A 12765-nucleotide genomic window follows, 5' to 3' on the forward strand; every position below is an offset into this window, starting at 1 on the left:
CCCAGATGATTTTCTCTTCAACCTTGATTTTTCTCTCCCAAACTTGGGAAATCTTCTCCCTAAGTGGGCAAAATTTCTGTGGCAGTGTGAAAGTTTTAGGAAGATAATTATGGACAATTGAAAGCAGGGAGTAGGAATGGGAATACTTAGGTGACCTTAATTCCAGCTGTCACTATTACATGGCTATAATGAAACTCTCATGCCATTACATACCTTTGAAATTGGTTCCACTAGGCATAAGCATGGTACTTTAAATCCTGACATTATCCCATATATTAGTCCTGTTAATTTCTTTTATCCAAAATAACCCCATCTTTTTAGGAACAACTGTACAAGGTCAGTTATTTCCCTTTTGCAGCTGACACCTCAAAGAACCATTCAGCCTAGCTCCTTATTTTAGCACAGGCAGTAACCTCCCAACTTTAGCAGTCCAATTACTTTAAACATTGTGAAGAGTTTGCAACACCATTTGCAGATGCATGGGATCATGCTGCTCTTGCCTGCTGTGACACATGCTATTTTTCACAGAATCATAGAACCGAGTACTTTGGAAAAGACCTTTAAGATCATCAAGTCCAACCTTTACCCCAGGACTGCCAAGGCTATCACTAAACCATGTCACTGAGGACCTTGTCTACATCGTTCATGAACACTTCCAGGGGCAGTGATGCCACCACTGCCCCGGGCAGCCTGTTCCAATGCTTGACCACCAGGCAGCTTTCCAGCCATATTTCCCCAAGCCTGTAGCATTGCATGGGGTTGTTGTGGCCCAAGTGCAGGACCCAGCATTTTGGCTTGTTGAACCTCATACAATTGGCCTGAGACCATCAATCCAGCCTGTCCAGATTCATCTGTAGAGCCCTCCTACCCTTCAGCAAATCTACACTCCTGCCCAGGTTGCTGTTGTCTACAAATTTACTGAGGATGCACTTGATCCTCTCATCCAGATCATCAATAAAGATATTAAACAACACTAGCCCCAATACCAAACCCTGCGGGACACCACTAGTGACTGGTCACCAACTAGATGTACACAACTTTGTGTATGGGTGGTTTCTGATAGGGAAGTTTCTCATCTGGTTAGCTGGAGGCTACCATTACACTCGCTCTCCTTCAGGTCTATTTCCTTTGCCTTTGGCAAGCACTGCGGCTGTAGGGCTGTCACTGCTGGAACTGAATTGGTTTCTAAGGGGAGTGTGATGTCCACATCCTGGTCTGGGACAGTGCCAGCTTCAGGGTTTGGTGTCCCTGTCTGTCTTTCTCCTCTTGCCCTCTCTCCCTCAGTTGAAACCTGGGCAGAAGATATATCCAGTTCTCAAGAGAGCTGCTACTGGGTTTGCATAATGGTCAGCTCTGGGTGGAGCTGTAAATTGGATGCAAAATGGCCAGTAAGTTGGGTGCTAGGTACAGAATTAGCAGGTAGTATGTTCCAATTAGTATTTTTGGTCAGAAAGCTTTAAAAATCTCTAATCATAGGCTTTACAAATCACTATTAATAGGTTTTACATCCTAAAGAGCTAATGAAGCAGGAGGAAAAAGATGAAGATTACTGTTGAAAGATTAAACATTTAACTTGAAGCAGGCAAAAGGGCAATAGCATTGGGCAAAAAGAGCATTTGTGCTCCCAAATTAGACATCAGGAAGAAATTCTTTACTGTGAGACACTGGCACAGGCTGCCCAGAGAAGCTGCGGCTGCCACATCCCTGGCAGTGTTCAAGGCCAGGTTGGACAGGGCTTTGAGCAACCTGGTCTAGTGGAAAGTGCCCCTGCCCATGGCAGGGGGGTTGGAACTGGATGAGCTTTAAGGTCCCTTCCAATACAAACCAGTCTGTGATTGTATGAAACCTACTGAACACTTTTGAACATCACACAAGTAATTCACGGGGTGCTGCAAATGTTCCAGAGGAAAGTTCTGCTGATTTCAGAGATTTATCAAAAAGCTTTATACTGGATTTATTTACTAGCTTTATCAAAAATAAATCCTGTTACCCTGTGTGCAGAGCAGTGTGTGCTGGGAAAGAGCAAGGGCTGACACAGCCAATCTTGCTGGGTCAGGTCCAGACTACGTGACCTACTTCCAGAGACTGCATTTTTTTTGGGTCCCTGGGAAGCAGGGCATATTGGATGACTCTGAAACTGGGAGGATTTTAGTAGGTTGCTCGCAGGCCTCAGAGAGTGGCCACGGTGTGACATGAGAAAAAGAGGATAATGATGAGATCCAGAGTTATTCAAGATCAAATAGCAAAATGGGTCCTATTCATCGAGGTGTAAAGAAACTTTCAGCTGCAAGGAACAAGGCAGAATTTCCTTTGTGGTTGTGTTTGCCCTCTTGTTGCATCTTTGGTGCTAGCCACTGTTAGTTCCTGCATTGGCACACATGGACCAGTGTTCAGGAATGAGGTCCAGTTTGCCTTAGTGAATTATACTGCATGCAGAGAAGTTTTGTTGAAATGATAGGGGGTTTGAAATTACACTGAGGAAGTACCAGATGGCATTAAGCTAAACTAGCCAGCAAGTGTTAACTTAAAGAAAAGCTTGTTGAACAAATGCTAAAATAAAGGCTGTCAGGAAAGTGCTGCTCACTTGAGCTGGACTTGCTGCTTGGTTATGAATGCTTATAGACCTTGCCTGCAGCAGGAACTGTCACCACTGAGCAGTCGCTAGACAAGGGCCAGGAAAAAAAGTGAGATGCAATTAATCAGTGGTGAATTTGAGGGATCTGGTCATGACAGGGTCACTTATGAGTGGTTATAATCAAAGCAAAGTACTTAAAATGAGTGTAGATGCTTCTCCCAGGCAGGACCAGGTCCCACCTAGTTATTGGACAAAATTCTAGCTGCTTTTGCTTCCAGGGTTGTGGCTCAAGCTAAAAAGAAAGCTATAAACAGGCTGGAGAGATGTATAGTGTTTGATATAGGTGTTAAAGGCTTTACCAGAAGATGAACAGTAAAAACATGAGACTGAACATTAATCTTTTAAAGTTATTATCTGAAGGCATCTTTTCAGAGCTTTCACATAAGATCTGGATGAATATAAAGATTACTTTTATTAATTCAGTTAGCCAAATTATCATTGAAGGAAAGTTGAGATTTGCGACAGATTCATATCTGTCAAACATTCATCAGCAGGTGAGAGATAGGGGCCATGGTGCAAATGTTTGGCTAGCATGTCTTCCTTGATAAGATACACAACCACATAGCTCAGGCTATAGCAAAGATATACAAGGGAATGGGTGGCAGAAGTAAGGATCCCTGTGTCTGCTGCAGAAATACAGTGGAAACTCGAGTGAAAAAACTTGCAATCTCTGAGATGAGACAGCACAGGTATCTTGAAAACACAACTGCCAGGAGGAGATAAAGGGTTAACTCTCCCTTTGCAAGGGATTGTGAATTCTTGCCTTCTTCAATTGAAATCCTTAAAGTCAGCCTGCTTTTGCTTTACTTTTTAGCAATATAAAAGGTTGAGGTCTCCTCAGCCTACCTCAAGGTTCTTTTGTCTGCAAAGCACTCGGCAAACAAGTCCCTGTCCCAGAGATCTCAGAAGGTCTCAGTGGCAGTGCAGCCAAAGATAGCACATGCCACTGCATGCCATGAAGCTGGCAGTGCTGCTTAACTGCATGCTTCTGCTTACATACTCATCAGTGAAGCAGTTAACACTGTGCACAAAATGATAAGCAGATGTTATCATTAAAAGTAACATAAAAATAACTTTTTGTTTGAGGGCAAATACTTCCAATAACCAAGGGGGGCGGTGTTGGAATAGGCTGCATGAAGTGCATTCTGCCTATTTATAGTAGCTTGTTGCAGTCGATATATTTTCCCATAGAAATTTGTCTGTTTTAAATGTATAAGTAACAGCAAGAGCAAGACAAAAGACCAGCTCCGTGCATGACCATTAAGAGCTTTTCTATTTTTCTTTAAGAATGCATGCTTAAAACCACCTTAAAACAATGTGTAGCTTTTATCTTGAAATTATTCTGCTTCAGTATCACTGTGTAATGACACGAGGCTTCATGTTATGACAGCCAAGTCTGGAAAGCAGGTCTTTCTTTGTGTTCTTTGGGAGGAATCACTCCCAGATTTCATGCTTACGTGATTGTTTCTGTAACTGAAAGATTTCAACACACAACATGTAAGTTTGAGAGCCATTGCTTTTTTTTCTTCTTCCCTTTGGAAGACAGAAAATCTGAGACTTGGCTAAATCAGCCTTTATGGGCTAAAAACTACAAATAAAAGACAGCTTGCATGATTCTGTAAATCATTTATACATCATAGGGATTTTTTTTTCCTGTAATGCATTTGATGTTTACAGAACACATTCAATTTACTGGCTCTTGCTGATAGGAGGAACTGCATAACTCACTAGTGACTTTGCTATTTCTCAATACCTCAGTGATCCTGAGCTATTCCTGGCAGAATTTCATCCATGTTATATCACACTGTGCTGTCTCAGACTGATCGTGCAATGCTGAGATAACATTCAGCCTAAAGCAGGATGTGGTTAATCAGGCACCAGCAAAGATGTCATTTGGGGATAGATTCCTTATGAGTCCTAGATTTCTGATGAGAATTGCTTGCCAATCCCTCTAGCATGTGGCAAATCACAGGGGCAGATCACTGGTATTTTTGCTATAGACTTCTCTAGGTCTAAGGATAAGTGCTATATGAGAAAGGACCCCAACAAGAGAGGCTCAGTGCAGAGCACAGCATGCTGCAGCCTTTCGGTAGGCCACCTCTAGGAGGCTGTGCTTTGGGAGACTGCAGCAGTGTGTTTCAAGGATGTTTAAATATCCTTTGTTGTGTCTGGGAATGGATGGGACTGCACTATATTGGCACACTGATGTAGTAATAGGGTATTAGAAAAACGAGTTAACTTTTTATGATGTGCCTTGGGATAAATGGGAAACAGGAAAAGTCTGTGGCAAATGTAACTAGAGGCTGGCCTCGATTGTGTTACTTTGACTCTGTAAACCATGAGTTTGTAACTAAATGCTGCTTTCTGAATGCTCCTTCCAGCAATAGGTCAGTTTCCCTCCTTTCTTGTTAGAATCATAGAATGGTTTGGTTGGAAAGGACCTTAAGATCATCTAGTTCCAACCCCCTGCCATGGTAGGGACACCCTCCACTAAACCATGTTGCCCAGGACTCCATCCAACCTGGCCTTAAACATTGCCAGGTATGAAGCATTCACAACTTACTTGGGCAACCCATTCCAGTGCCTCACCACCCTGACAGTAAAGAACTTCTTCCTTACATCTAACCTGAACTTCCCCTGTTTTAGTTTGAGTCCACTACCTCTTGTCCTATCACTACAGTCCCTGATGAAGAGACTTGTTGTTATCTTATATTTTTCTTTTTTCAACAGATCGACAAGACATTTTACAATTCCATTTTAAGGAAAAAATACATCCGTTCACGCTTAATCAGAGTGAGGTATGTGAGATTATAACAAATGCATGCAGCTGAGCTAAAATGAAATGTGCCCTGCTAGAGAGCCATTTGATCTGATTCAATAAAGTGTATTTTATGTAAGACCAGAGCATAATCCCCAGTTGAGCATATTCTTATTCTTGGATCTTGATGGAGAAGATAAACTTCAGTTAGTCCAAATTATATACAAGTTTGTGTTCAGATCTTGAACAAGCTATAGCTAATAAAGCAGATATAACTTGAGCTATCTAAAAAGGAAAAGCATTTTCAAAACTATTTCTTTCACTATAATGCACGTTATTTTACTCCTAGCATTGCTGCTGTGCTGGGCTTGTCACATAAAACCCAAGCGTAGCTGTGCTTGTTGAGAAGATCCCACTAGTCGCTGTTGCACCTTTAAGAAAGGGCATGAGTAGGTGCCTAGGGAACAGTAGCAGTACAAAAGATATGTATAACTGCTTTTTGGTAAGCTCCCTACCTTCAGATGTTTACCACTTGGGAGTTCTTGAAGCCATTGTGGTTTGTTTAGCGGTAACTGCTGGAGTTATTTTCCAAGGATTTGTTCAGTCTCCCCTGGACTCTTACAATTCATGTGTGTCAGTCCTTTAAGAAGAATTACTTGTGAAGAGCCACCTTCTCTGGATCATTCAGTGGCCCCTCGTTCTTGTGCTAGAAGAGGTGTTGAAGAGCTTACCTCTATCCCTCCTCTCCATGCAATTAGTGGTATCGGACACTCCCATCATATCCCTTTTCTCTCTTGTGCCACATGAGCTCTACTCTCTTTATTTATTTATCTTCCCCCAGTTGAAAGTCCCTGCCTGCTCAGCCATTCTTTGCAGGAACTTGTTCCTTGTCACTTTGTCACTCCGCTCTGTATCTTCCAGGTCTGCTGTCCCTGAGATGAAGGCTTCAGACCTGTGGTTGGGATTATCATTGACCAATGGGATTTTTTTTTCTCTCTTTTATTCTCTGTCATTTGCCAATAATACCTAATGTTTGATTTGATTTTTTTGATCGCTATTGATTGTAGAAAATGACTTTTTCATAGAACTGCCTATTGTAATACTGAGGTCTTGTTCCTGAGTGACAGTGCCCATTGCTTTGCAAGTAAAACTTGAATGTCTTAATAATCACGCACTAAAGCTGCAAGACCAATAATAGCAGCATCAAGATCTTATTCTTGTGAATGTATTTCTCTTTGTTCTTCTGTGGTTTGTGACATCGTGCCTTGTTCTCTCCCTTAGCTTAATCGCCGGTTACACACAAGTCATTATTTGAATGTAGCTTTAGGAAACTTTTCTTTATACTGGCCAGAGTTCTGTAAGCGCATACAAGGTGATTTAATTATCTCAGAGGCAAATCTGTAGGGAGAAGTAGTATTTTTTCACTACTCCTTGTTCCCAAGGACAGTCTGAGCTGTGACGTTTGCTGTGATGGATGCAAGACTTGTATGCACCAAAGGTTGTTTGCTTCTCTTAATATGCAATCTTTATGCCTTGCTCAGACTGCAAGTCCTTTTAAGCAGGGTCACAGCTATGAGTTTGTATGGAAAGTAGTACCATGCATATTTTTTAGCTCAGTCTAAGCAATGCATTAATAATAATGCCCACTGAGAAAGATAAAACAAATCTTGACAAGGTGCGTTTGGCTCTGGACCTTTGCTATACAGTGAGTGATTCAAGGCAGGCTGTACTTACCTGAGGGTTTCAAGAGGTGTGGTGTGCTTGCAAGAGTTGATATGGTAATTCCAGTGTGGCACAGCACAGGAAGGGGGGGGGGGGGGGGGGAGAGGCAAGGGAACACCTCAGAAATGGAGAGCAACACCCACAGTTGGATCAGATAATATCTGGAAAATAAATGGAGTGGCAGTCACGCTGAAGTTGGCACAAAGGGAAAACACAGCCTGTTGGAAAGTTCACGTATAGCTACTCAGTCTCAATTATGAGATCCTTGAGGCAAGGAACATGTCCCACTCAGCTACTGAACACTTAGCATGCGTTGGTGTGCTCATGGCCTTTTATTTGCCCTTCACTGGCAATATCAGGAACGTCTTTTTCATTTTTGTGCATGTTCCTTTTGAAGATTGTGGCATGAGTGTGCGACTTCTGTATAAGCTACTTGCATTGTATTTTTAATTTTCTTATATTTCCTTTATATACAACTTATCAAGATAGTGAGGTATAACTGGAAGATCTTATCCTTTTTCTGTCCTATCTGAATGATGCTTCAGACAGAGCAACCTGCTTTTAGTTTGCCTCCTATACAAAGTAACTGATTCCACCTGTTGTGTCATTGCTTCTTGGCTCAGGTAGAAGAAAGCACAGGAGAGAAGGCTCTCGGTACACACTCTTATCTTCCCTGTGTAATGACCAAGGATAAGCCATCTACAAGAACACAGCAAGATTTACTACACCAGATTAGACCCTTTGTAGTCTGGCATTCAGTCTCTTGCAGTATCTGATGCTTTAAGGAAAAATAAATACTACTGCCAGGTGAATGCAGTCCGTTAGAAGATTTTTTTTTTCTTCCTTTTCTTTCATCTGATCTTACATGGGAACTGTGGAACTGCGTGTCCATCTCTTGGACTGTGATAAGCCGTCCAAGTGAGCTGCTGAGTTTCATTATTGTTGTATAATGTGAGGTTATTAGTCATATTCTCCCAAGTGGTTGCAGTGGTAGGATTGGGTTGCGTGGTGTCTCCGCCTTTGCTCAAATACCTTTTTGGTGATGATTGGGAATGTTTCTTCTGTGTACGTACAGGGCCCTGGAAAGGTCTGCATAGATACCATTAACCATCTACTTGTTGTTTCTGAAGTGCTGTTTATCTAGTTTTTAATTGCAATCAAATCAGTTCATTCTCTCCTGCATCCTCTCCCAAGCACATAGTCGGTGGCTGCTTTTTAGACTCCATTATAACATTGGTCTGTCCATTTGCTCACAGAAGGTATCTGGCCATCTTCTATCCTAAGACACATTTGACCGTTCAGCATTTGCTCAGATTCCTTTTGTCAATTCTTTCTCCCCAAAAATGTACAAAAACGTATCCAACCCTTTATGTTACATTGCCATTCCCAGGAGAGCTAAGATAAAAACTAAGAAATGCAGAAATGGGCTGAGGGTAACCAGACTGTTTTGTTGGTTTGTAGCCCAGATGCTGATGGTGTCATGGCAGAGGCTTTGCTCACATTCTGGTTCTCATCCACGGATTCTAGAGAAGCACTGCGAGAAAAAGTTGAGAGGATCTTACGGAGGGGTCTGAAAAAATACACAGGGCCTCTGCGGATAAATGTCAGATCTTCCACCATCTCAAGTAAGTATGTTGCATCTCTCTTAAAGGTAGTTCTTGCCTTGTCCTGATCGATATGACTCGGTTTTCCCCTTCTGATGGGGGCTGTTACTGAGTCTGAATGACAATCTTTTCCTGAATGACAGTGGCAATATATAAACCCCACCTAAGTATTTCAATTATGTCTTAAATATAGATAAACAGGAGCAGCTGCTTTGTGGCCTCACAGTACAGTCTTAGCCTCCCTCCAAATTGCAATATAAACCTGATGCTACTATCAGGGCAAAGAGTAGGAGCCTCACCACGGTGCTTCAGTACACAGCAACATAAACATGCTCCCTAGGTCTTTGTTTCTCTGAGGAGCTTGAAAGTGCAAAAACTATGCTTGGATGCCAGTGGGGAAACAGACAATGCACTGAAAAAATAATATTTGGTGGGAAGATCAAAATCATTGTAAATTCCCCAGGGAAAGGGAATGAAAGGGAAAATCTTATTACCTGTGTGACTTCTCAGCTGGAGATACAGCCCCTTCTTTGGGAAGCAGACCTGCATCTGCAGCCTATGAAAATCAACAGCACTACCTTTTTGATTTAGTAAAATACCGAGCACTGAAAGGCCGCTTTCCCTCCTTTTCTACACTTCTGGTTTGTTAGAGAATTTTTATGCAAGCTTAAACGCTCATCTCTGATTTGGCTTCAATTATATATAGTCCATATGTTTTTCTGGGTGTCAGACTTTTCAAGAGTGAGTCACTAGTTGAAAGGAAGGAACAGATACTCGCTCGATTTGTTTTTGCAGACCTTATGCCTAGTCCTAAGCACAAGGGTGACAATGCAGCACATAGGTGGGTACTTTAACAAGCAGAGATCTTATAGAAGCCAGAGGGCTGTGTGAAAGAACAAGAAGCCTGGGCCAGGTTCCGTGCTGGATGGATGCAGGTTTCCTCTCACTCAGAGATGATCAGGAGCAATCACTTGTTCTCTCTGTTAGTGCTTGAACTGGGCACACGGCACTGCAGTAATGCAGTGGAACTCAGATATAAGCTGTCACACACCCGTTGTTTCCTGATGGGTCAACCAGTCTTCCTCATTGGAATGCCTCAGGATGATCGGTGATATCCCTTTGGGCAAAGAATCACCATTTCTTTGCAGTGTTGTTTTATGCCAGTTCCAGTTCAAACAAACAGGTTTGGGGTTTTTTTGAGGGATTTTTATTTGTTTGGGTTTTTGTTTGTTTGTTTGTTTGTTTTAAAGGCAGTCCGGTCATGATTTAGTAAATGCTGACGCTTCAGAAAGGATAAAATTGGAAGGAGTAAAAAAACCTCTTGTTAGAAAAGGACTGTGATCTTCTCATTGAGCTGCCTGATTAGCTGCTCTTATTTGAGTGGGAAGTGACTCAAAACTCTGTTTTAGTTGACCTTGAACTGCACCAGGGCTGTTGCAAGTAATGCACTAGTTGCTAGTTAGAAAAATTAGCTGACATAATTGAATCACAATGTTTTCATTAAATATTTGGTCTCAGTAGAAGATGGCATCTCTGTCTTACTTTGATAAACTTGTCTGATAAACTTGGTGTTGCTTTTCTTGGCTCTCCCAGCCTAACCATAAAACACTGACTACACAGGTCTACTACTCACTACAGGGCTAGCATTGTGCAATGGATACACGTGACATGAAGGAACATAAACAGTACCTTGACATTTCTAGGAGACAACAACAAAAGATTCCTTTTGAATATTTCTTTGCTAATGGGATTTCAGCAGTGCTATGAGGCTTAGGTAAGCTCCTGTTGGCGCTGCTGTTTTAGAAAACCAGGTTGACTCAAGTGAAGGGCATGGAAGAGAGCACTCCAGTGCTTTTAGAAGAGATGCAGGTCTCAATTCATAAAGCTCATCTTCTTCCTCACACCTGGGAGAAGTGACAGTTTTCAACAGATCCTGAAAGTTCAGGTAAGGATTTAGGTTTTGCATTTCCCACTTCTCTCTCCCCTTCTGAAATGTCCTGTTCAACATTAGTATTTAAACCAAGGAAAGCTAAGAAGGCCTAGATTTTTCCATGCTCTGCAACAGGTTTCTACATCTTGTTTCACTGTGGTTTTGATAGTTCTTTCAACTGGGATCCTTATTTATCTTGAGGTAATCTCAGAACATTTTCATAATGGCCTGTAAAAAATAATTAACATTTTCATTGTAACCACCTTATCAAAAAGTTCTGATTTAGGGGCCATGATACAGCTTAGTTTAGCTAAACATAGCTAACTAGTTAAACAAATCCAGGTCAGGAACTTATTTACATTTATTAGGAGGGTCTGATAAGGAGAAGCTCCCTAAGTCTTCCTCCTGGATCTAATCATCTTGTTGCTCAACACTGTGTCTCAACTTGCACTTCAGTCAAAAGTATTTGCTTTGACAATCAGCTCCAACAAACTCCTGCAAATTGGGTGTAACATTGGGGATCTTCAGCTGCAGTTGAGGGCAGTAGTACAAAACCAGGTAGTCTGCCAGATCAGGGGTACAACTTGCTTTGCCGCTTCATTCCTGAGGATTGGGAATAAAGAGGGGATAAAATCTAGACTGACAACATTTTATTAGTTGTTTTGTTTTGTCTTTTCAAAAAGAGAGAAAAGCTTGGTCGTACAGATGTGAAGTGAAAAAATAGTAAGTGTGCAGAATTAAACCAGAATAATAGTCTCTGATTTGTATTGTCACAAAAAAGTAGATGTTCTTTATATAGGGCTGCAAAAATATATTTGTATTGGTGTGTGTTCAGATGTGTTATTACTGAAGTCCCTGTTTTCTGTAGGTAGACTTCATAGTTTCCTGGTCAAGGACAGTGGGATCTCCAGACCTCCACTATAGCTTTGATAGAAAATAGGAGGTGATCTCTGCACTTGTGTATAAACCCCATTGGAAGTCCAAGTATTTTCAGTGGAGAATCAAGCAAACCAAGTGCTATCTTCTCTGAACAGCCAGCAAAATGAGGTTATCAAACACGGGTCCCTTAGAAACACCCACGTTAGGACTTGCTCTTCCACTGGCACTGAAAGAAGGTCTTGCAGTTTGTCCTCTGCATAGTTCTGGCACCAAAGAGACCTCACACAAGGCTGATTTCTTTTTTACCCAGGGGTTTCCTGGTTAGGAGGAGAGTCACCTCACAGCCTGGATCCCTATTAAGCAAAGCATAGAGCGGCTTGCCAGACTATTTCCTTTTGCCAGCTATGTTGGAAGTCTCCCCAAATGTTATTGGGAATGTACTTCTGATATCAGAAAGAGGCTGCTTCCGAGATCACTGGCACTGTTCAAAGCAAGCGGGATGTATTCCCACCTGTTGCACAGCTGAGGCTTTTGACTATAAACAATGAGTCATGAATTGGTTTTGATCAACAAGTCAACTGCTACTATTTCTATTTATCTGTAATCTGGGGCTTGCTAAAGCTTCTTGCAAAGTACAGAACCTAGGAGACAGATTCTTCTTTATTGAGTATTCTGTGGGAGACATGCCAATGAGTGTCTGTCCTGGATGACTGAGGAATGTTTCATTTCAAACAATGTATGTAGCAGTCTGTTTTTTTGTACTTTACCAGCCACAACAACAGCTTGGTGGAATGAAGCAGGACATGCACCTGTGCATTGGGAAATACAGTGGAGATCTGGCATTTCTCCACTTCAATGCCATTAGTTTTGCACAAGGTGGTACTTTTTATGTTTGCAACAGTCTAGAGAGGCTGATTGAAATGTATTTTTAAATTAATATTTTTCAAGCACATGCTTCTGATAAAGGAATTAAGCAGGAAATCATCCTGGTCTGACTAATATGACCCAGATATGTTGATTTAATTGATTTCCTCCATTAATCAATTCTTGATTTTCCCTTCCTCTGCCTTGCCTGCAGAGCTTGCAAGTGATTTAGGCTGCCCCTACTGTAGTGAGACCTTTGATTAGAGCTGGGGCATGGGCGTAGGTCAGGAAGAAAGATAATGCTAAAAACTGTATTAGCTTGGATACACGCTACAGACCTGGTTCAGGGTCATAAAGATGCCTCCTTGGGCTG

At 41.8% G+C, this 12765-nt stretch overlaps 1 protein-coding gene across 1 annotated transcript in view; it reads left to right on the top strand.

The window, feature by feature from the left end:
• The window catches only part of LOC133282784 (transmembrane protease serine 11E-like), a 43280-nt gene that overhangs the window by 16038 nt on the left and 14477 nt on the right, over positions 1 to 12765 (top strand). The window contains exons 4-5 of the mRNA XM_061479051.1: positions 5366 to 5433; positions 8577 to 8740. Of these exons, the coding sequence (XP_061335035.1) occupies positions 5366 to 5433; positions 8577 to 8740 (232 nt within the window). The remainder of the gene's footprint in view (positions 1 to 5365; positions 5434 to 8576; positions 8741 to 12765) is intronic.

The sequence above is a fragment of the Pezoporus flaviventris genome, unplaced genomic scaffold, assembly GCF_033815535.1.
Source record: "Pezoporus flaviventris isolate CSIRO_AGI_PZ_B2104156 unplaced genomic scaffold, CSIRO_AGI_Pfla_v1 ptg000002l, whole genome shotgun sequence".
In the NCBI taxonomy this organism is placed as follows: domain Eukaryota; kingdom Metazoa; phylum Chordata; class Aves; order Psittaciformes; family Psittacidae; genus Pezoporus; species Pezoporus flaviventris.